The sequence below is a fragment of the Zootoca vivipara genome, chromosome 1 (assembly GCF_963506605.1).
Source record: "Zootoca vivipara chromosome 1, rZooViv1.1, whole genome shotgun sequence".
NCBI classification, from domain to species: Eukaryota; Metazoa; Chordata; class Lepidosauria; order Squamata; family Lacertidae; genus Zootoca; species Zootoca vivipara.
Window position 1 is genome coordinate 55,684,623 of NC_083276.1, and position 22,899 is coordinate 55,707,521.

General features: G+C 43.2%; 1 protein-coding gene across 5 annotated transcripts in view; it reads right to left on the bottom strand.

Annotated features, from left to right (window-relative positions):
* TRIM44 (tripartite motif containing 44) overlaps window positions 1-22,899 on the bottom strand; it is an 88,314-nt gene that overhangs the window by 54,297 nt on the left and 11,118 nt on the right. For all 5 annotated transcript variants that reach the window (XR_004692647.2, XM_060274813.1, XM_035116243.2 and 2 more), the window contains exon 3: window positions 3,043-3,282. Coding sequence is in view for 4 of the 5 variants with exons in the window: in XM_060274813.1 (XP_060130796.1) it covers window positions 3,043-3,282 (240 nt within the window). In the remaining variant the exon portion in view is untranslated. The remainder of the gene's footprint in view (window positions 1-3,042; window positions 3,283-22,899) is intronic.

Sequence of the window (22,899 nt, forward strand, 5' to 3'; positions counted from 1 at the left end):
TAAGTTTGTCTAGTATTATGAGTACTTAACCACACTTTAAAGTTACATAATATTAGGTAGTTTTCCTTTTATCCTTAATCCTGAACTAAGTACCAGGCTCTATCATAGATCTCCTGTTTATGTTATTCATAAACAATGTGGGCTCAAAGGAAACCATCATTCAAGTTTGCAAGCGGCACAAAATGATTCCGGATGGTGAAAACCAAAGCAGTCAGTTAAGAGCTCCAAATAGATCTCTCCAACAGCATTAAGGTCAACAAAATGGTAAATTATATTTAGTGCAAGCGCAAAGTGATGCACGTGGAATGGGAACTGGCTATGAGTATCCAGGAGAGTCACCTTAGGATTATAGTGGGTAGCTCAAAAAGTCAACTGTGTGGGAGGTAGCAGTAAAAAGAAGAAGAGGAAGAGGAAGAGGAAGAGGAAGAGGAAGAGGAAGAAGAAGAAGAAGAAGAAGAAGAAGAAGAAGAAGAAGAAGAAGAAGAAGAAGAAGAAGAAGAGGCAAATTCCATGTTAGCCCAATATCAAGTCTACTATACAAGCCTATGGTACAACCATGTTTGGAATAATGTGTATGATTCCAGTTGCCCTGTCTCAAAAACAGTAACACAGAGATCCATCTTCCCATTGGATTGATTTCAGTACTTGATTGCACTGACCAAGGGGGTTATAGGGCAATTCTGATAGCTTATGTTTTCAAAACCAAAGAAAGTATGGAGGAAATTTAGAGAATCTTGGCAGGCTCCAAGAGCTGCATTCTTTCATAAGGCAGTCAGCTGTTTTCCCCCAATCATAGCCTAGGGAACCATCGGTCTGAAGATGTCATGGCTTCATGTAGCAGACTCCAATGTAACAATGTAAATAAAGCAGCGTGAAAGGGTTTTGCTTAAGGAATCTTGTATTTCAGCATTTTTTTAATGCCCTTGCAAGTATTTCCTTCCTTTTATTTTTTAAATGCCAAGTTCTGGTTTCCTCCATAATTAATTCATTGTTTAAATTACAATTCTGTTGCCCAGCATTTTTCAAGCCATTTCTCATCATGTCCACTCTGGCACATGAACACCTGACTAATAGTTAATGCTGATAAAGAGGAGTTATATGAAAGAAAATCAAGGTATTCCAAGAGAACCAAGTTGTAGTTGTTGTTGTTGTTTAAAAAACTGATCCTTAAGAAATGAATGGGGTGTAGAGTGGGAAGTTGAATAGTAAATCCACAAGCCTCCATCCCCTCTCCTCGCAATGACACAAACACATGGCAAACAACAGAACTTGACTGGCAGGCTATAAAATACTCACTTGAATATTTTTCCCTGGCTGGAGTGTGTCCTTGAACTCTGATAGGATAACATGGGTGTGCATAGAAACTAGCCTATCGTACAAAGGTCAATTTTACATTTGTCACTCTGCCCACTTTTGCCTATGGCATTTGACTCTTGGAAAGTTGTCCAGAAAGAATGCAAACTTGAGGCACGGAAAGGTTCCACTCCTGCGTTCTAGATCAAAGGGAAGTGACATTTCCCCACCTTTCCCCATCCAAATCCCTCAGTTGGCACAAGAGAACCACCTATCTAGAGCTGAAGAAGCTATCATAGGAAAAAATAGTATAGGGTGACAGTTTCTCTCAAGTCATCACTCTGTTCAGCCAAAGATATCACTGAACTGGGATCCAAACTTGTTTAAGATTCAAGAACCCTTCTGTGCCAGTAAATGAGGATCCTTCATTATTTTCAAGTTCTCTAGCGTGCTTAATAAGTTGAATCTTCTAGCATGCCTTTGTCCTGTCCGAGAACAGGACATGAGTTTGAGCCCTACAAGGATCAATGAAGAAACAATATATTTTTACCACCTAAATACTGGTTAACTGACTTTGGATGTATCCCTGCTAGCATAGGCGAGACCACCATTTCTCTATAGGTGATTTGGTGTGAAATTCATCAACAGAAAGTCACGGAGTAGATCCAAGCATTTCAGTGGAAATGTCTCCAACCAGAGTAACTTATTTCTGGTATTCAATGGGAAAAAATATTGGATGGAAGATATTTTTTTGTTAATTACAACATTATTGTGAACCACCCTGAGAACTTTTGATGAAGGGTGGTATATAAATCTAATAATAATGAAAATGATAATGATAATAAATTCAGCTTAGTGTATCTCAAATGGTGTAGGTCTGCTTTAGGCCTATTATATTATTAAAGTGATTCAGGCCTAGGGGCTGGATGAGATAATCCAGGCATAGGCAAACACGGCCCTCCAGATGTTTTGGGACTACAACTCCCATCATCCCTAGCTAACAGGACCAGTGATCAGGGGTGATGGGAGTTGTAGTCCCAAAACATCTGGAGGGCTGAGTTTGCCTATGCCTGAGATAATCCATGCTTACTTTTACAGCGTCACAATATTTCTAACTGTGCTGTAAATGTACCTAGATGCTAGGTATTTGGATTATATGAGTGGTTTACTGAACCCCAGCCTGAAAACATAAGACCATCATCGTGGCATACGGGAGATAACTACTGTATACCCAAAGTGGCTAAAACAGCTGCCATATAAAATTTACACCAACCCGAAAGCTGTAATAAAAACACAGACCTATTCTAGGACAAAAAAGCACAGTACCCTCCTTCTTTAAAAGAAGAAAGGGAAGCCATCAAATATAACCAAAGTGCAACATTCTACTGTGTTCTTTCCACTTGGATAGAAAGCAGAATTGAAAGGAGTAACAAAAATGTGAAAAATTCTCTGTATGGGTCCTGAGATACAAACATCATGCAGCAAAGCGCTGCAGCCTTGCTTTGAAATGGATGGAAGCAGTTGGCTTTGTGCCCTTTCAAACCACCTCAGTCAATTGGGTATCAACATAACCACACACAACTCATAATGCGTTATTACTTACAACTGTGCATATCCCCTTGGAAGTTTAGTGGATTTGTGGCCATCTTTAAATGCTGACAAGCAATAAAGTAGTAGACTAAACCTCTGCATCCATCATAAAGCTTTACGGCCCTCTGCTGTTAACTGCTTCGCATGTACTTTATTTACCTCAGGCTTGAGCATGGCTAGCTCATTAAAGGTGTTCAGCTGCCTTGTGAGCTCTGCCATTTCAGTCATCAATTTTTCCATGCGGACATCGATTTCTGCCAGAACTTCTGTCGTGTGAGCAGTGGCCAGTGCTTCTTGGAGATCCACCAAGTGGAGAGCTCTGTGCTCCTCTTCACAAACCAGGCACCGTACTTTGTCGAACTCTTGCTGAATGCACAGCTTCATGGCACCTTGTGTCACCTGAAGTATAAGAGAATAATGGGCTTTTTAAAAGAGAATTTATGACAATTTAATCTATTTCACGTTTAAGCAGGAATAGTATTGCGATATGGAACCATCCCAAACTCAGGGAAAAAAACCTAAACAGATCCCTTCAAAAGTCTGGTAGAACAGATACGTTTTCATATGGTGATAGAAACTCATCAATGTCAAGGCCAACCACGGCTCCTGGGAAAGGCAATACCACAGTCAGGGTGTCACTACAGGGAAGGTCAAATCTTACATCACCACACTATATCCTCTGGTGGCACAGCAAGACACGTCCCCCCCCCCCGCCTTCAGGGCCTGAATCTCACTAGTTTTAAAATGGTATTAAAGCTTGCTTGATAATGTTGAAGGATCAGGTGGGCACTATTCTATGATTCCAAGCATGGGTAAACTGTGGGCCCTTCTTGTGGATATTATACACCCCAGAAGCTCATTTAACAAGTCATCCAGGGAACAGCTTCTTGTGGGGCAGCACCCACACTTTGGAATACCCTCACCATGGAGATTAGGATGCCACCAACAATTTACTCTTTGAGGTGCCTCTTCAACCAGGCTGCTTCAGGATTGCTGAACATTGTTTTTGCTGGTTTTACAGATGGATAAAAGGTATTCTTGTTTTTAACTTTGTGCTTCGTTTTAATCTCTCTCTTTTTTGTACACTGCCACAATATCTTTGAATGATGGGCAGATTATTATTATTATTATGAAAAATAAATAAATGAAAACGTGGGTGCAAAATTATTTGAATAAACAAGCAAATGGCTCATCTTTCTTCCAGAAATAGTGGGTAGTTTATAAATTCTTTAAATAAATACCGTAAATAGGCTGCTGCTGAATCATTTAAATAAATGACCCAATGATTAATATTCTTCCAGAACTTTGCAGAGTAGCTGTTGGAGAGCTAAAATGTGTTCATGGTATTAAAAAAAAAAGGTAAAGGGCCCCCGGTTAAGTCCAGTCTAAGACGACTATGGGGTTGCGGCGCTGATCTTGCTTTCTGGCTGAGGGATGCGTTTGTGGCTGCGTTTGTCCACAGACAGCTGTCCGGGTCATGTGGCCAGCATGACTAAACCGCTTCTGGTGCAACGGAACACTGTGACAGAAACCAGAGTGCACGGAAATGCCGTTTACCTTCCTGCAACAGTGGTATCTATTTATCTATCTGCACTGGTGTGCTTTCGAACTGCTAGGTTGGCAGAAGCTGGGACAGAGTAATGGGAGCTCACTCTGTTGTGGGGATTCAAACCACCGACCTTCCAATCAGCCAGCCCAAGAGGCTCAGTGGTTTAGACCACAGTGCCACCTGCGTCCCTAGTGTTCATGAGAGGGAAGGGGATCAATGAGTCCATGTACTGTGATCCAAACCCCTGGGACAAATACCTACCTTGCCCACTTCCGCAGCCCATCATAGACTTAAACTGTTTATCTGAACCTAGGGTAAAGAACCTTTGGCCACCCAGCCATTGTTTGACTACAACTCCCATCACTGACCACTGGATCAGCAGGCTGGGACTTATGGGAGCTGGAGACTTCTGGGACTTATGGGAGCTGGAGTCCAACAACAGCTGGAAGCTCAGAGGTTTCCAATCCCTGCTCTCAACAAAGAGAAGAATGGGAGTTCCCTGAAGGGTGAACTTCAAAAGTAGAGTCTGCCAAGCAAATCTCATCTCAAATCAAATCAAATCTGAATTGAGGCAGAATATGTTTTTAGAAACAGTAGAACATCAAGTATTATTTCTTAAATGAATCTTGTCTTAAGGGAACAGCAGGGTGGATAAAAATCAATGATTTTTTTAAAAAAAATAAAAAAAAATCGGATTTTTTTGATTTAAATCGGATTTTTTTGATTTAAATCGATTTTTTTGATTTAAATTGGATTTTTTTAAAATAAAATGCTTTTTGAGGAAAACATATTACCATCCAAAGGTTATTCCATCATGAAATAAAGATTAGTTTTTTTAATTATGTAGTATAAGGTTGTACTGTATATGTTTAATTTTGGGGGTAAATAAATTCCATTAATCCATTCACCTCTTCCAGAGGTTTTTGTAAGATTATTGGGCAGTTTCTCTGCCTACAAGATATTATCACAGGTGCTTGGTTTACTTTTGCAGTTCTCAAAACTGAATTTGACTCAACAGAGATCACATGCCTCTTCTTCACAGCAAAAATGTTATAACATGAACAGAGTTGAGAAAAAGACCTTAATCCTATTGTTCTACAAACCTATGAATACAGAAGCAACCCCTTCAGTGCTAAGTTTCAAGAAGTTCAGTGAATAGAATAGAAACAATATTTTTCTGATTGTTTGGACAGTATTTAAGTTTTTCATGTGTAGACTGGGCTGACAGTCTAAGTTTCTTAAAATATATATATTTTGTTTTTGTTTAGCCAAATTAGTTAACAAACATGGATGTTTGTTTAAGCAAATAACATTTGCTGAAATGTTATTGTTTCAGTTGAATAAATCTATTTAAATTGTTATTATTAAGGTAATGATTATTTTTCTCCTTCCTAAGTACAACAGTAAAGTTGTCCAAATATGAATGATTAACCTATTAAACTGGGGATAAAAAAACTAATATGAAAAGTTGTTATTCTAAAAATCTTCATCTACTTGCATAATAATGTTATACCAGCAAGAATTAGTCTTTATGATTTAAATCAACTATGATTTAAATCAAGCCTTACTGACTAGTGATTTAAATCGTGATTTAAATCGTGATTTAAATCAGTTTGATTTAAATCAAATCCACCCTGGGGAACAGTAAGGGGTTTTTTAAGTACATCTTTAAATGTTGTGAAAATACGAAATGAAATGAAATTTATTACGGTTCCACACCAGATTCAATTGTGAAAATATCAAGTATTATTATAGAACACTTACACAGTCCAACTTGTGTCTTAAATGAACCATAATTTTTTAAAAATAAAATAAAATAAAAATTAAGGCAAAATATGGCTCATTATCACCTTGTAAAGGATCTGGTTCAAGAACTGGCAAGTAATAAATAAATAATGTTTAAAGAGACATCTCAAGCTGAGAAAACGAGCCTTAAACCAGAAGACAGCAGCAATGCAGTCACTGTGCCAGGTCAATGTTAGCGCCTCCCCGAGAAATTTCTGCTAATCCTGAAGAATATCTGATTTCCTCCAAGCGAGAGCCAAAAACTCGATGCATAAATTCACGCTTCTTAAATTGGATAGCTTATTTAAAGAGTTAAGAAAAAGTCCTAGATTTCTTAACAGTTGAGCTTTGCTCAAATTATCCTTTTTTACACCCTCACTCCCAACTTCTATCCTGAGGAGGAGAAAAAACAGGTAAGCGTTTTGTCTTCTAGTACAGTGCAGCATGTACAAAAATACAGGTCATATTTCCACAGGTTGAGCCAAATGTTGTAAGCTATTGACGCATAAGACCTGAAGTTTCATGGCCAGCAGGAGAGAGAAGAACTGCAACAGTGAAGGCAAGCAAGGCTGATTGCAGCTGTAATGGCACCTCTGCAATCTGCAGTGGGACAAAGCTGGAGAATTTCTGAAAACAAGCTTTTCCCACATCACACCTCTACTGTTTTATGGAGGAATGAGGTCCCTCATGGCTCATCCTTTTGATTCCTGTTATGTAGATGTGAGAGAAATGGAACGTATAGACCAGGCACCCCCAAACTGCGGCCCTCCAGATGTTTTGGCCTACAACTCCCACGATCCCTAGCTAACAGGACCAGTGGTTGGGGAAGATGGGAATTGTAGTCCAAAACATCTGGAGAGCCAAAGTTTGGGGGTGCCTGGTATAGAGCCATTCTTAGAAGCAGTTCAGATCTGACTAAATTTCTGTGTGAAGAAATCTTCACATAAAACACAGCATGAAATCCACATGTACAACTACAAATGACAACTGCTGCAGGGGAGCAAGACCTCTACTTAACAAAAAGAAAGAAATAATAATAATAATAATAATAATAATAATAATAATAATAATAATACCCTGCCCATCTGGCTGAGTTTCCCCAGCCACTCTGGGCGGCTTCCAACAAAGATTAAAATACATTAAAATCATGTATATCATGCATTACATGAAAGGAGTGTCCAACTAAACACCAGGAAGAAATGTCCACCAGTAAGAGCTGTTTGACAGTGGAACAGACTCCCATGAAAGATACTGGCCTCTCCTTCCTTGGAAGTTTTAAAGCAGAGGTTGGGTGACCATCTGTCACGTATGATCAAGTTGACATTCCTGCAGTGCAGGGGAGTAGACTAAATGACCCTTGGGATCCCTTCCAACTCCACAGTTTGATGATTCTACAATTCCTTTTAGATAACCCCCTAGGGGTAGGGACCAGTCAAACCTGTTCTTTGTAAATAGATGGCACCATATTCACAGCAGCAGCAAAAAAAGATGGGTAGCATGGCCTGGAAAGATCTAATGAAATAAATGCAAGGCAAAGTTTTCCCCCAATGGCACAGCATTTCAACCATAAACTAGGATAACTATGCTTTCTTCTTCCACCTTCTTCTTCTTCTTCTTCTTCAATCTCTAATATTCAATATTCAATTTCTAAACTAGTCAGAAAATGATATGAGCTGAGGTCGCAGGCCCCATCAAAAAGGCACTCATGGCACTTTCGTAATCACATTCCTCACTGCATGTCCATTGGCATAAAGAAAGTGCCATGCTATTGTGGTTTGAAAGACTCAGCAAATGCAAAACCTGCACTACTACCTAAGGTAACCTTCTTCCGGCCGGGACTTTTTGTACAACAAAATCGGAAAGCATTAAAACTGATCAGTCCGCTTCACCACTTCAGGACTGTACCATTTCATTCTGCTGAATGCATAATAGAGGACTGGGTAGCAAGTGTCCATTGGCTTCACCATAGCCTGCTCATCTGGAAGTATTTGTCAGAAGAACCACTGCACACAAGGAACTCATAAGAAAGTGGCAACAACCCAATGCATGTGCACTCTGATGCAAGTTCCACCAAGTTTAATGGACTTACTCCCAGGTGAATACGTATAGAACTGCAGTCTTAACGGTGCATTTCACTAGGATAAGTAGGCTAGAAAACAAACACTCCCGGGCCGGGGATGCTACTACGGTAACAGGGAAGCTGAGTATCTGTTTCCTGCACACCAAGAATACCTGCTAAAGAACCACCAACCCTGTTTTAAGAATGTGCTAGAAATGAAGGCTCTCCCACTAAACCAGCCAAAAAATTCTCTCCAGTTCTATCCCAATGCCTGTATGATTCCTGCATCCTAGTATGCAAATGCAAACTGGCTGCGAGTAACCTATAAAAACTGAAGCTGCAAATTGCAGATGGGCATTGTTTGAAACACAGGAGCAATTGTGCAGGCTGGCTGTGTGTGTGTGTGTGTGTGTGTGTGTGTGTGTGTGTAGACACTGCAGAGCAACCACATTATTTTTGCAGCACTTTAATTGTAGGTAAGGGGGGAAATAGCAACATAAAGCAAGAATATGAAAACAAAAACTACAGGTACTGGCAGAAGATGCCTTCTTTTGAAAAATGGCAATAGCTAGCACCGGATTTTTCCAGCGACTCTGCTGTCAGCAAGGAGCATAAGCCACGTTCTCTATTAAATTAGCACCACTGAATGATGACGAAAAATAAGGCGTTGCGCTGAAGTTGTCCTGGAAATTGCTCGTGAGGCATTCTGGGGGAGATGCACAGGTCAAGGGTAGGAAGCAGCAAAAAAGAGAATGCTGAAACAGCTCGCTTGCTTCAGACACATTCATCCTATTAGCCAGATATCCTGCCAGGTAAAAAGCCAGCCAGCATTTCACCTTCTCAATGAGGCATTGAAGCAACGGTGCAATTTCAAGGACAGTTCTAAAACCACAAATCAAAGCAAAAGCATCGTTAGGGATACTCATGTGAATGTACCTTTATTTATTTACAACAGTTAAGAAGTGCTTTCTCAGAAACAGTCTGAAACAGTTTACAGCATTTTTTAAAAGTCTACTAGTTGGAAGGGCTAAATGCCTACTTTAAAAAAAGGAAAGCATTCCAACTTTTTAAAAACCCTAATAAAGAGGCAGACTTTCTAACTTTTTCAGGAGGAGATTTCTGGGCATTGGGGCCCTGATCACAAGGTTCCTGCTTCTTGCAGCCATTGTCCCACCAGAAGGACTGGCTAGAGCAGTGCCGGATGACTAGGCCTTGACTGGCAGGACTCATACAAAAGGCAGCTGTGGGTTTTAAGCAATGATAAAAACAGCAACCCTCCTTGAATTATCCTCAAAAGCAGAGTGGTAGCCAGTGCCGAACCATGGGAATAATAGGTGATGGTCCATTAGTACCAAAGCTTCCAGGTCATCTTTAAGCATACTGTCATATAGAACACAGTGCAAAAATCAATTCTGAAAGTAACAGGAATATGGGTCGGTGTCTATACTATCCAAGAGAAGCCAGGATGGGCTTCTTCAATCTAAGATGAGGTTCTCTCAAGTCACAATAAACCTATGGTTGTGAACCACCCTGAGAACTTGCTAACAGGGTACCCTATAAGTTCTGTAAATATTACCTGTTACTTACCATTAACCCTCCTCCTACCTCCATAATGCTTAGCCTACACCCCCACCCCCACCCCCACCCCACCTTGAGACATCCAAATTCTGTGAAACTGAAGCATCAAGTTGTAAACAAGCAGCATGCTAACTCTGAAAGCCTAAGGAAACAATTGCATATAAGGATCAACCGTTTTAAGCTTGCAAGCTTACCCCCAACCCACTCTCTAACATGCACTTGTGCCCAAGAAAATTGTGCCTACTTCCCCCCCCCCCCGCAGTTTGTAACCCGCTCTCCCTCCAAAAATACACTTGACCCTCCTTTTGTTTTAAAAGACTCATTAAACTGTTCAAGGTGAAAGTGGGGGGGGGGGGCAGCGAGACAGACATGCACAAAATCAAGACTGAGCCCATGTACCCAGGTTTTAAATCAGCACCAGGTGGTGATTCTTGCTACCCACCTATACAGATGGTTGAGAGGTGTCCTTGGATAGCTGGTGGGAAAGTGAACAGTGTTGGGGTGGGGGAAGAAGCTCAGCCAAGGAGCACAGGGGGAAATGACTATTTTATGAATGATTCTTTGGAAGAGTGATTTGCATTAACGGCTCTGAATATACGGTTTCCTTGATGCAGAGCGGTACAGCCATCAATATATGTCACTTTCGCTCTCTCCACAAGACGTTCATTGAAACTTCTGTACAAAATACAGAGGCAAAACAGCAACAGGGGGGAAAGCGCACCACCACACTGGTCTCCTGAAACATAGCCAGGCCTCTGCTCCAATTAAAACTAGATTCTCTGCTCATGAATCAAGCCAATTCAAAGAATTTCAGATTAGTCATTCACCGGCCTCCTGGCCCGTCTGTTTATAAAGCAATTTTGTTCCATTAGGAGTGATGTTTCTGACAACTGCTCAGCAAGCTCATTAGTTTGCTGTTCATTTGCCTTTTGATGGTACTCATCAGCGGCATCCGGACAACTTGCAGAGATATAGATGTGGTTAACGTACAACAATGGATTCATCAAAAGGGTTCTTTCAAAAAATAAAATAAAATAAAGGTGCCACATCTGGGTATACAGTACTGCCAACATCTCCAGAATGTGCCCACTTGTTCTGAAGGCTGGAACAGGTGCTGCCGTTTCCCAGTTCTGTTTTCAAAATAACTCAGCCCCCACACATGAAGTCTCAGAGAACTCATTTTATTCAGTGAATATGTTCCCTCCGCGCATGGAGGGCCTCCAGGTAACACTAAAGCTACATGAGGAATAGGCATCGTATTGCATTGCAGATGCTGTCACATCTGACTTCATGAATGATGCCACCCCACCAACAGCAACAGCTTTTTGCATTTTCCATAGCCACACCATAAGTCATCCAGAGAGACGCAGTTTTACTGCATGCTCTATATACAACCTAAACCAAGGAAAACTTCTCTAGGATCTACACAGAATGCTTAGATTTAAAACTCAGACCAATTCAGCAAAAAAAGTATTTCGGGTATACTGGACTATACAAAGTCTCTACAATAAAGCGCTGTTTAAAGCAACTAAATGCTGGAGGTGAAATGCTGTGTATGTCTCATTGAGGAATGCGAGGGCTTTTCCAGTGATGTTTCCTTTTTGGTTTGAAGTTGATGTCCATATTAATACTGTATTGCTGAAACCTCTGATATATGTGGATGTTTTAAATTACACATATACCAGTGGCATGGGGACTGGCAACAGGAAAACCCTATGGTCGCTAAGAGACATACTTTGAGCCGATAAGGAAAAAAACTCACCATCTATTATGCAATGGTGTGAAGACTTTAATGCCCTTGCTCCATCTGAACATTATTCTGTAAACACCTACTTTGTTTGGATAACATTCAGGCATTTGAGTGGCATATATCCACCTGTACATGGAAGTTAATATGGATGTAGTATTGATGTTTATTGTATTGTGAATCTTAAGGGACTACGTATATTGTTTTTGTTTTCCCCTTTTCTCTTTCCTGCCCTCTTTCTGTAATAAATTTACAATTTAAAAAAATCATGCTAACTTTATTCTGCAAAATTTCTTTTCCTCTTAAAAAAAAAGAGGAAATGAAATTTTGCAGAATAAAGTTAGCATATACTGTGCCAGAATGTTGACTCTCCTCATTCTACTAAGCTTCTTTATGACAAGAGGTGGGGAACCTTCAGTCCATGGGATTAATTGGCCCCACTCGGCTAATTAATGTTTCCTAATTAATGTGTTTCAAGCCCAGCCATGGCCACCTGTTTTATACCTGATGCCATATATATGACATCAGGTGTGGGGCAAGTAAATATGCAGCTCCCCGCAGGCCCTGCCAATCAATGGTGCCTGCAAAGTCTTGTGTCTGCATGGTTTGCGTTGCAGGTAGAAGAAAACAGGTCACATGCATCAGTGTAATGTCAGGTAACTGGCAGCCGGCTGGTCTCACCCATCAAAGGTGGCCCTCAGGATATGGCTCTCTGGCACGATCCAATTCTCCGCTGCTGCTTTACATCAAAACACAAGCAGGAAACTTAGTTTCCCTGTACATCACTCATAATATGTGGACAGTGTTGACTTATTCATATAGAAACATGTCTATGTCCTCTTTGATTTCACAAACATTTTGGCAAACTGTATTCTCATAAACATAATGCATGTAGGAACACTCCCAGGAAACCAGGTCCCAGGGGAATTTGTAAAACACCTGTTGATATGAATGCATCTTTTCTCAAGACTTAAGGGAAGATTAGGGAGGCATGTCCACTAGCATGATTTAAAGTACGGTATAAACTCTCTCTTGGCCTTAGGTTTTCATAAGCGTTGTGCCAACTGCTTGCTAAGATTTCCGTTTATCTACTAAACACCAACTGATACCAACTCCCTAGAGAGAGCTGTAGCATAGATACATTTATTTTCATATCATGGCATTTTTGGGGGGGGGGGAGTCACCCCTGCTCAGAATGAACCCATGTGTCCTATTTTGCTTTCAGCATCTGACAAGGTCATGGCGATGACCATATCCATAAGGTTAAGGCATTTGGGGTGAGATGGTTGGGGGGGGGGAGAAAATCTGCTTTCCAATTCATGGGAGAACAGCCTATGCCAATATTTTCTCTGTGCCTGGTCCACTACAGATCAATGGAGTGTGTATGCACATGGAGAACCAATTGTGCCAGGAAGATTGCAAATTGAATTACTCGACTGCTCTGCTCTGCTCTTTGGTACCAAGAGAGCTCTCCTGTCTGTATTACCTTTCCTTTCGCTGCATACATGTGCATATGCGCGCGCGCACACACACACACACAGAGGTTGCTCTGTGGCAAGTGGATCAGTGTGTTATGTCAGAGTAAAAAAAACACACAATGAGTTTCATGATTAAATCATTCTGGGTCTCTTCCTCTTCCCCAGAGTCTCTAGTTTAAGACACTTTCCTCAATGCATATAAGCCTATAAGGCACTTCAGTGCAATCTCAAGTGTGGGGACAATTGGAAGAATAAAGGTTCTGTCATAAGCAGCTCTCGGTTGCTTTATCTCCATTATCATTGCAAAGTCCTGTGAGTAGGTACCAAGGGCGCTTAAATTAAATGTCAAATACAATCTAGCACTGGAAACAAAAAGTGGCGTTGCTCAAGGGGAAAGAGCCTGGCAGCTTTGCTCTGCTTGTCAAAAGTGGCATTTGCTTCATAATTATCTGTTTGCACAAATGAATCACCATTTGGCAGCAGATATTGCTGAAGACTTGAAACAGCACGAAATGAATAAGAATTTTTTTAAAAAAAATTTAGAAAATGATTAAGAAAAAGCAATGTGGCCTGAAAAATTTTCTTGATGGTGTTTAGCTAAAGGTTTGGTCACTAAGAATAAAGAAGATAATGATTCAACACCTTCTCTCTTCAAAAAATAGTAATTGGGTGAGGCGATTTAGCTATATTCTCATCATGGTAGCTAAAACAGGGCAAGTATTATGGGTGATGAAGACAGAGGCTGCCAGAAAAACTTTTTCTATATACACATTCATGTGTTCATGGCAGCATATTCAGAAATCAAAATATATCAAGCTTACAGGAAAAGGCACATAAACCATTTGCAAACTAGCCAGCAGATGTTAAGAAAAATTTAAGACAAAGTTAAGACAAATTAGTCACAGGAATAGGGTTGGCCCTGAAAATACACACCTCAGGTGTCAAAGGCCAGGTTAACACCAAAAGCTGTATAGTGAAGGTTCCAACTATCATATTCTTTTTCAGGTGAGACAACTAGAACCACACACAGCATTCCAAATGCAGTCGCATCATAGATTTGTGTAACGGCATTATAATACTGGAACATTTATTTTCAATTTCTTTCCTAATGATCCCTAGCAAGGAATTTGCCTTTTACACAGCTGCCACACACCCGGTTGACATCTTCATCCAGCTATCCACCATGACCCCAAGGTCTCATTCCTGTTCAGTCACTGCGAGTTCAGATCCCATGAGTGTACATGTGAAATTACCGGTAAGGGGTTTTTTTTGCCTCCAATGGACCACCCATTCACTTTGCATGCTCCTTTTGGAGTTCTTTACAATCTTTTTTTCTTTTAACAACATTGAATAATTTTGTATCATCAGTAAACTTGGCCACGTCACCTCTCACTCTAAATCATTTATGAACAAGTTAAAAAGCATAGGTTCCAATATCAATCCTTGGGGGACGCCAATTTCTACATCCCTCCATTGCGAGAACTATCCATGTATTCCTACCCTCTGCTTCTTGTTACTTAACCAGTTCCTGATTCACAAGAGGACCTTGTCTCTTACTCCATGACTCCGTGACTGCTAGGCTTACTCAGAAGACTTTGGTGAGGTACCTTGTCAAAAGTTTTTTGAAAGCTGAAATGACATTATGTCAACTCGGTCACCCTGTCTGTATGCTTTTTTCACTCTCAAGTCATTCTAATAGTTTAGAGAAACAGGACTTATCCTTTCAGAAGCCACGTTGGTTCTGCTTCAGCAAGGTTTGTTCTTCAACGTGCTTGGTTATTTTATCTTTAACAATGCTTTCCACCAGTTTAATCAGGACAGATGGTAACTGCCTGGAATTTTGAGGAGCCATTCCCCCCCCCCAAAAAAATTGGTGTTACACTGACTACTTTCCAGTCCTCAGGTGCAGAGGATGATCTTAGGGAGAAGCTACATATTTTTGTTGGAAGATAAATAATTTTAAGGTAAAAGTAAAGGGACCCCTGACCATTAGGTCCAGTTGTGACCAACTCTGGGGTTGTGGCGCTCATCTCGCATTATTGGCCGAGGAGCCGGTGTACAGCTTCCAGGTCATGTGGCCAGCATGACAAAGCTGCTTCTGGCGAACCAGAGCAGCGCATGGAAACGCATTTACCTTCGCGCTTGGAGCGGTACCTATTTACCTACTTGCACTTTGACGTGCTTTCGAACTGCTAGGTTGGCAGGAGCAGGGACCGAGCAACAGGAGCTCAGGGACCGAGCTCCCTGTCGCAGGGATTCGAACCGCCAACCTTCTGATCAGCAAGCCCTAGGCTCAGTGGTTTAACCCACAGCGCCACCCGCTTTACATATTACATTTTACATATGCGTTATTTGAGAACTCTCGGGTGAATAGCACCCAGACCTGGCAATTAACCAGCTTTTATTTTGTCTATTAGGCCTATAACTTCACCTCTCATCATAGTTATTTGCCTCAGTTCTTTAGACTCCATTCCTGAAAAAGTTAGCTCAAGGAACAGAGATTTTATTGTATTTCTTGATTGTTGCTATTATTGCACACTGCCTTGGGATCTATTTTGATGAAGGGTAGTTTAGACATCATTAAAAAATAAATGAATAAAATAAATGTCACAGTGCTAAATCCAATACAATTTTGAGATTAAAACATAGAACACATACAGCATCTTCAAAAGTGGCATTTTCTTATTTACCGTATTTAACTCACATCAATTCTAGAAGCTTAAAACTGACTTAAGATTCTCACGGTTCTTAAACCTCAGGAGCAAAACTCAATTTTGTACATGGAAGTCTGATGAGTAAAAACCACAAGGCATACGTCAATTGAAAACAGGATGTTTTGATGCAGTCAGAAATAGATGTTCCAGACAATTAGGAAGGATTATATGAAGTGAAGAAGGAGATACTGTAGTGGAGCTCTCTCTCTCTCTCTCTCTCTCTCTCTCTCTCTCTCTCTCACACACACACACACACACACACACACACACACACACACCGCTCCTTATCAACTTGTTCAGAAACTGCTTTTTTCCAGAGCAAGACCATTGGAATTGAGTTCCAATCTAGATGTCAAGGGAAAAAACAACTATCTGACTTTTAGAAGACATCTGAAGGCAGCCCTGTTTAGGGAAGCTTTTAATGTTTAACAGACCAAGGTATTTTAATATTTTGTTGGAAGCCACCCAGAGTGGCTGAGGAAACCCAACCAGATGGGCAGGGTATAAATAATCAATTATTTGCTGGCCTTTAAAACCCTAAACGGCCGCGGTCCAGTATACCTGAAGGAGCGTCTCCACCTCCATCATTCTGCCCGGACACTGAGGTCTAGTGCTGAGGGCCTTCTGGTGGTTCCCTCGCTGCGAGAAGCCAAGTTACAGGGAACCAGGCAGAGGGCCTTCTCGGCAGTGGCACCCGCCCTGTGGAACGCCCTCCCACCAGATGTCAAAGAGAAAAACAACTACGTACCAGACTTTAAAGGACATGTGAAGGTAGCCCTGTTTAGGGAAGCTTTTAATGTTTAACAGACCAATGTATTTTAATATTTTGTTGGAAGCCGCCCAGAGTGGCTGGGGAAACTCAGCCAGATGGGCGGGGTATAAATAATAAATTGTTGTTGTTGTTGTTATCCTTGCTTATGTCTCCGACTAGTTTCATTCAAGATTTTCAGGATCTTAGAACTTTTAATTAAACAACAAAAAGGGCTATTTAAGAGTTGGCAACAATGAAGGAGGTGCTGTTTCAGATGCAGCTGCTGGAACGCATCCAAGTCCCATATATAGAGAAAGGCAGCTAGATATTTTACTAGACAAAGCCATAAATCTTCACCCACCCTTTGCACAACCATAATGCTAAAAATAACTACAGTGCCTGTGGGACATCAGCATTTGGATTAATCAAGTCCTGTGATGCTAGCGGGAAATCTGCTATAGGAACAACAGCGCCGGAGGATTATCGGAGCCAGATTGTACAAGTCAAGGATGCGGCAGCATCCAGAGATTGAAGCAGTTTGTTTCTTTCTTAAATAGCTCTTCCAAGACAATTAAAACCAGCAGAAAAGGAGACAATTTCACGCAAGCACATAATAGCCAATTAGACGTGTGCAAGAAAGGAACAGAACAGGGTGGACTGTAAAGATCTGAACATAGTTAACGCCTTGGAGTTACAATCTCATTTACTTATACAGAATACTGAATATTCAGAGTTCCATGTTGAACAGCAAAGCTATCGATAAGAAACAGAGCTTCTTAAACACTGTAAGAGTGCCCTCTTTAAGCAAATAAAGGAGGCATTCTGGTCTGAGCCTTCCCAAACATCTCAACACAAGTTGCAGTGCTTGTATTTTTTATCATGCATCTTTTACATTTCCCATGACTTAGGTCCAGGAGGTGGCTAACTCGTGCCATTCCAGACATTGCTGGACTGCAACTCTCATCATTCCTGACTACTGGCCATGTTGACTGCAGCTGAAAGGAAATGTGACTTTGCAAATGTTGTTGACCAACAACAACATGCCCCTACTTTAAGGAGTCAAGCAGAAAATTTTTTGGAGAGCGGGGTGGATAACAGCTCCACTTACTTCTAGCTCAGATCAATTTTTTTTAACAAGGGTCAATGTCTTTTCTTCTTTGTTAATATTCCTCAAATATCACCTATTCTATTTAGTATTTTATTCTCTATTCCAACCTTCATCCTAAGTACAGCATGTGTAAACACAAAATTTAAAACAGCAGTTATATGGGGGGGGGGGAAGCAGTAATCTATTAACACAAGATACAATGGTCAATCGCACCAATTTAAGCAGCTGTGGGGGGGGGAGCAGGTTTTCAACTGGCATAGCTGCCAAGTTCTCCCTTTTTTAAAGGGAAATTCCCTTATGCTGAATAGGCTTCCTCGCGAGAAAAGGGAAAACTTGGCAGCTATGTCAACTGGTACGTAAAGCTGCACAATGTTGGCACCAACCTAACCTCCAAAGGGATTTTTTTCCACAACCTGGGTGATATTATTGAGAAAGCCCTTTTGACGGATAACCAGTTCCCCAGGCATCACTAAATATATCTGTCTTAATGAAATTAATCTCTTAACAGGAGTATTACAGTCATGGATTAACTGCCTTGCTTTTTACTGATGAATCAAGTAACATTTAAGCAGTTGGCAGGCCTAAATCACAATACCAACCCCTCCCCGTGTACAGCAACTTGTATTTATTAATTCTGTACAGATGGCCAACCTAGTTCAAGAGTGTGACCCATAAATCTTGCATTACACTCTATGATACTGTATTACACAATTACCATTCTCTTGACCCTGATGACGGCACTTCTCACTTTGACTTTGAAAGCAGAGTGAAGAGCCCACTTCATAATATTGGAAGGGCACAGACTACGGAAACCACACAGCTCCCGTGTTGGCACTCAGAAAGTCCCCCTTTGGAAGAGCACCGAGCACACAGCAGGTGCTTAAAAACTCAGATTGGGGGATAGTTTTGGAGGTACATACTCTGCACTTGACAGCTGACAAAAAGATTAACAATTCACTCTCTGAAGCGGGTTAAAGAATTGCAGAACACCAATGCATAGATTCAGAACTAGATAAATATTAATCTACTTCATTATAAAACATAATAAACATGCTACCTTGTAAGCCAGCGTGGGGAATCTCTGGCCCTGGTGCATGCAAAAAACATCTGACTTTTGTGTGTAACCTATGGTAGATAGGTTAAAGCCACATCCACTGCTCTGCCCACTTTTGCCCTGGGTCCCACTCTGCCTTGGGTCTCACTTACAACTGGTATGCAGACCCCAGGATACTTCCCATATGAGACACAACTCTCAAGAATTCACCACCCCAGTTGGAAACAATCAGCAAAGGCTTAAGAACCAAGGCAAATATAGGTTTAGGCTGCACACATTAAACCATGGTTTCTTGAACAAACCATGCTTAAGCCAAATGATGCTCAGCAGACCATCAAAGAAACTATGGTTTGTTTCATTATACAGATTTGCTTCTACCACACCTACTTCCCACCATCAGCTGTCTCTGTGCCTGATTACCCTTAAGCATCACCCAACAGTCACTGGCGCCTTCTATTCCCACCAGGGAAAACATCCACACTCCTTTGCAGCCTGTAGTTTAACCCTTTTCTTCCACTTCTTCACTCTACAATCACTTTCTATTTTTCATTCCCCAAACCACATCACAATTTTTGAAGTAGCAATATTTCCTCCCCTGTACATTTACTTGAAAAGCTGCTCACATTTAAAGGAGGGATATTCCCAAAAAAGTTCATTTGCCAACCAAACCAACCAAGCACCCAGCAGCGGAAATGTCTACAAAAGAACAGCTCAAAGAAATTCCTTTTAAGTTTGTTTTTTCTGAAATAAATTTTTATTTATTTTCTATCAACATTAATGCATCATTGACATGATATACATTATATACACCAGGATACACGGCGTGACTTCCCTCCTTCCAGCAGGTGATAAGTTATTTCACTCTTATATCGTATTGTCTAATTAAATATATATGAACCATTATGAGAGTTATGTTATTACCACTAAAGTTTTCATACCTTTTGTCACAGTGGCCGGAGTGGACTACTTCAGAGTAACGACGCTACGCAGCTCTGCATTTTATTCTTTTATTGGTGCTGCGTATTTACAGTGCTCAAGTCATTGCTATTTACACAGAGTGATGTGGTCAGTCGGTTTCAGAACCTCCTAATGGCTTTTGGCGCGTCTTTCTCCAACACAAAAGCTTTGGCAGACCCATCCTCTTTCCCCTCCTCTTTCTGCGTAATTCCGGAGTTGGGGGGATGGGTCTCCCGCCCTTATTCGCCCCTTCCTGTCCCACCTGGGACCCTGGCTCCTCTACCTTGCCTGAGCCTCGGACACGACTTCCTGCTTCCCCACTGGAATCGGAACTCTCTCTGCTTCCCCCTGTGCTCGGGGATTGGCTTGAACTTAGGAGGGGAGGGACTTCGCGATATCCCCTGTCCCTCACATCCACCCCCCTCCCAAGCTCTCCTTCACCCCTCCCCAGGTCCCCCCCAGGTGTCGGTGACGACTGGAAGCCTAAGAACTCAGTGCTTTCCGAGCCCGTTGGTGTGAACACCTCCCCCCAGTCCTGCAAGCCCCCCCCCCTTCCGCCTGGGAGGACGGGAATCCCAAAAAGTCTGTGGCGTCAGAGCTGGTGGGGGTAAAAATGTTCTGCCAATCTGCTCCTTCCTCTGACTGGGTGGATCTCGGTGACACCCATACCTCATCCTCTGGTTCCTCAAACTCCGCTTCCCAGCGCCATGGTGAACTGCTCTCCCGTGCTTCCTCCCCCTCCCCCTCCCTTTCCATGTGCCAGGGCTTGGGTCTATGGGGAAAAAGGGCGTGAAATTCTTCTACCAGGAATTCCTCCTGTATCTGAGTGGCTGGGACCCATTCATTCTGGGACGGTGGAGCATCCTCCCATGCCATGAGGTACTCCAGGCCCCCCACCCCCCACCTTGAATCCAGGATGGCTGTGGCCTCATTGAGTTGCTCCCTGCCTTCCCTCTCCCCCCCTCCCTCAGGGGTTTGTTCGCTGTCTCGGAGCCTGCTGCTTTCCCTGTACGGCGACAGCAGCGATCTATGAAACACTGGGTGCACCCTCATGTCCTCTGGCAGTGCCAGCCTGTATGCCACCGGGTTGACCTGTTGCGTGACCGTGAAGGGGCCCAACCTTCTGGGCGCCAGCTTTTTGCATCGCCCTCTGATGGGAAGGCCCTCCGAGGACAACCAAACTTTGTCCCCCACCCTAATGACCTCCCCCGGTCGCCTGTGGCGATCTGCCCCCCTCTTGTACGCTTCCTTGGCTCTCTCCAAGTGTTCTCTGAGCTGCTGGTGCACCGTCTCCAGTTCCTCTGCCCAATCCTCAGCCTGTGGGCCCTCCTCCTCCTCCTCCCCCTCCCTCTCAGGGAAAGATCTGAGGTCACGCCCGTAATTGGCCTTAAAGGGCGACACCCCTGTGGAGACGTGCACCGCATTGTTGTAGGCAAATTCTGCCAGTGGCAGGCGATCCACCCAGTCCGTTTGCCTCTGGCTGACGTAGCATCTCAGGTACTGCTGCAGAATGGCGTTGACCCTCTCCGCCTGTCCATTGGTCTGCGGGTGTCTAGCCGTCGACAAGCTGACCTCCACCTGCAGGAGGTTCATGAGCCGCCGCCAGAACCTGGAAACAAATTGGCGGCCACGATCCGAAATAACCCTTAAGGGTAATCCATGCAGTCTGAATACGTGATCCACAAACAGTTTGGCTGTCTCTTCTGCCGAGACCGCCCTGGCACACGGTATAAAGTGGCACATTTTGGACATGAGGTCCACCACCACCAACACTGCGGTCTTGCCCCTGGAAGAAGGCAGATCTGTGATGAAGTCCATGGACACCACTTCCCACGGCCTGTGTGGCGTGGCTAAGGGCTCCAGCAATCCCGGTGGTGCTGCTCTGACCACCTTTGCCCGCTGGCAGGTGTCACAGCCCCGTACATAGTCTCGAACATCTTCCCGCACCCCTGGCCACCAGAAGTGTCTCATGACTAGGTGAGTGGTTTTGTCCCTCCCAAAATGACCCGCCGTTGGGTTGTCGTGCATCTGCTTGAGGACCGTACGTCTAAGCTGGGTGGTGGGCAGGTACAGTGCACCCTTGTAGAAAAGCAGCCCCCTGCGTTCTGCAAAGTCTTTTGCCTGCTCCCCCCCCCCCTCTCAGTTCTCTGAAGATGCGGTTGGCAAATTCATCCGCTGCCGTCAGTGCTGTGAGTTCTGCCTCGCTCACCACTGCTGCTCCGCAGGACCATGCTGACGGGGGGAAAATGTGCCTGGGTGCCGGTGGCGCCTCCTCCTCCATGTACTCTGGCTTGCGGGAGAGGGCATCCGCCCTGACATTCTGCTCTCCCGGGATGTAGTGTATGGAGAAGTTGAAGTTCGAGAAGAACTCTGCCCACCGTATCTGCCGCTGGTTGAGCACCCTGGCAGTTCTCCAGAACTCCAGGTTCTTGTGGTCTGTGCACACCTGGATGGGGTGCTTGGCGCCCACCAGGAAGTGTCTCCAGTGCTGGAACGCAGCGTGGATCGCCAGAAGTTCCCGATCAAACACTGTGTAGTTTCGCTCTGGCTGAGTCAATTTCCTGGAGAAGAAGGCACAGGGTCTCCACTCTCTGTTGGCGTCCAGTTGCAACAAAATGGCGCCCACAGCTTTATCAGAAGCATCTGTCTCCACGCGTAGGGGCGCGTCCTGAACCACGTGGAACAGGTTCTGGTCTGAGGCGAACACCCTCTTGAGGCTTTCGAACGCTGCTTGCGCCTCTGGTGTCCACCTGAACTTCTGCTTGCCTCTCAGGCAGTCAGTGATGGGAGCCGTAACGCGAGAGAAGTTCTTGATGAACTTCCTGTAGAAGTTGGCGAAGCCTAGTAGGCGTTGGGCATCTTTGCGAGTCCTGGGGCTGTGCCAGTCCAGGATGGCCTGCACCTTGTCCTTGTCCATCGCCAGCCCCTTGTCTGACAGCTTGTAGCCCAGGAAGTCCACCTCCTTGGTGTGAAACTTGCACTTCTCCAGCTTCACATACAGGTGGTTCTCCTTCAGGCGCTGCAACACCTCCCTGACATCTTTCACGTGCTGCACTGGGTCGTTGGAGTAAATAAGGATGTCATCCAGGAAGACCAAGCATTTCCTGAAGAGGAGGGACCCCAGGACGTGGTGCATGAAGGCCTGGAAGCATGCTGAGCCCCCTTGCAACCCGAAGGGCATCACCAGATATTCAAAAGAGCCCAGAGGCGTGAACATCGTGGTTTTCCATTCATCG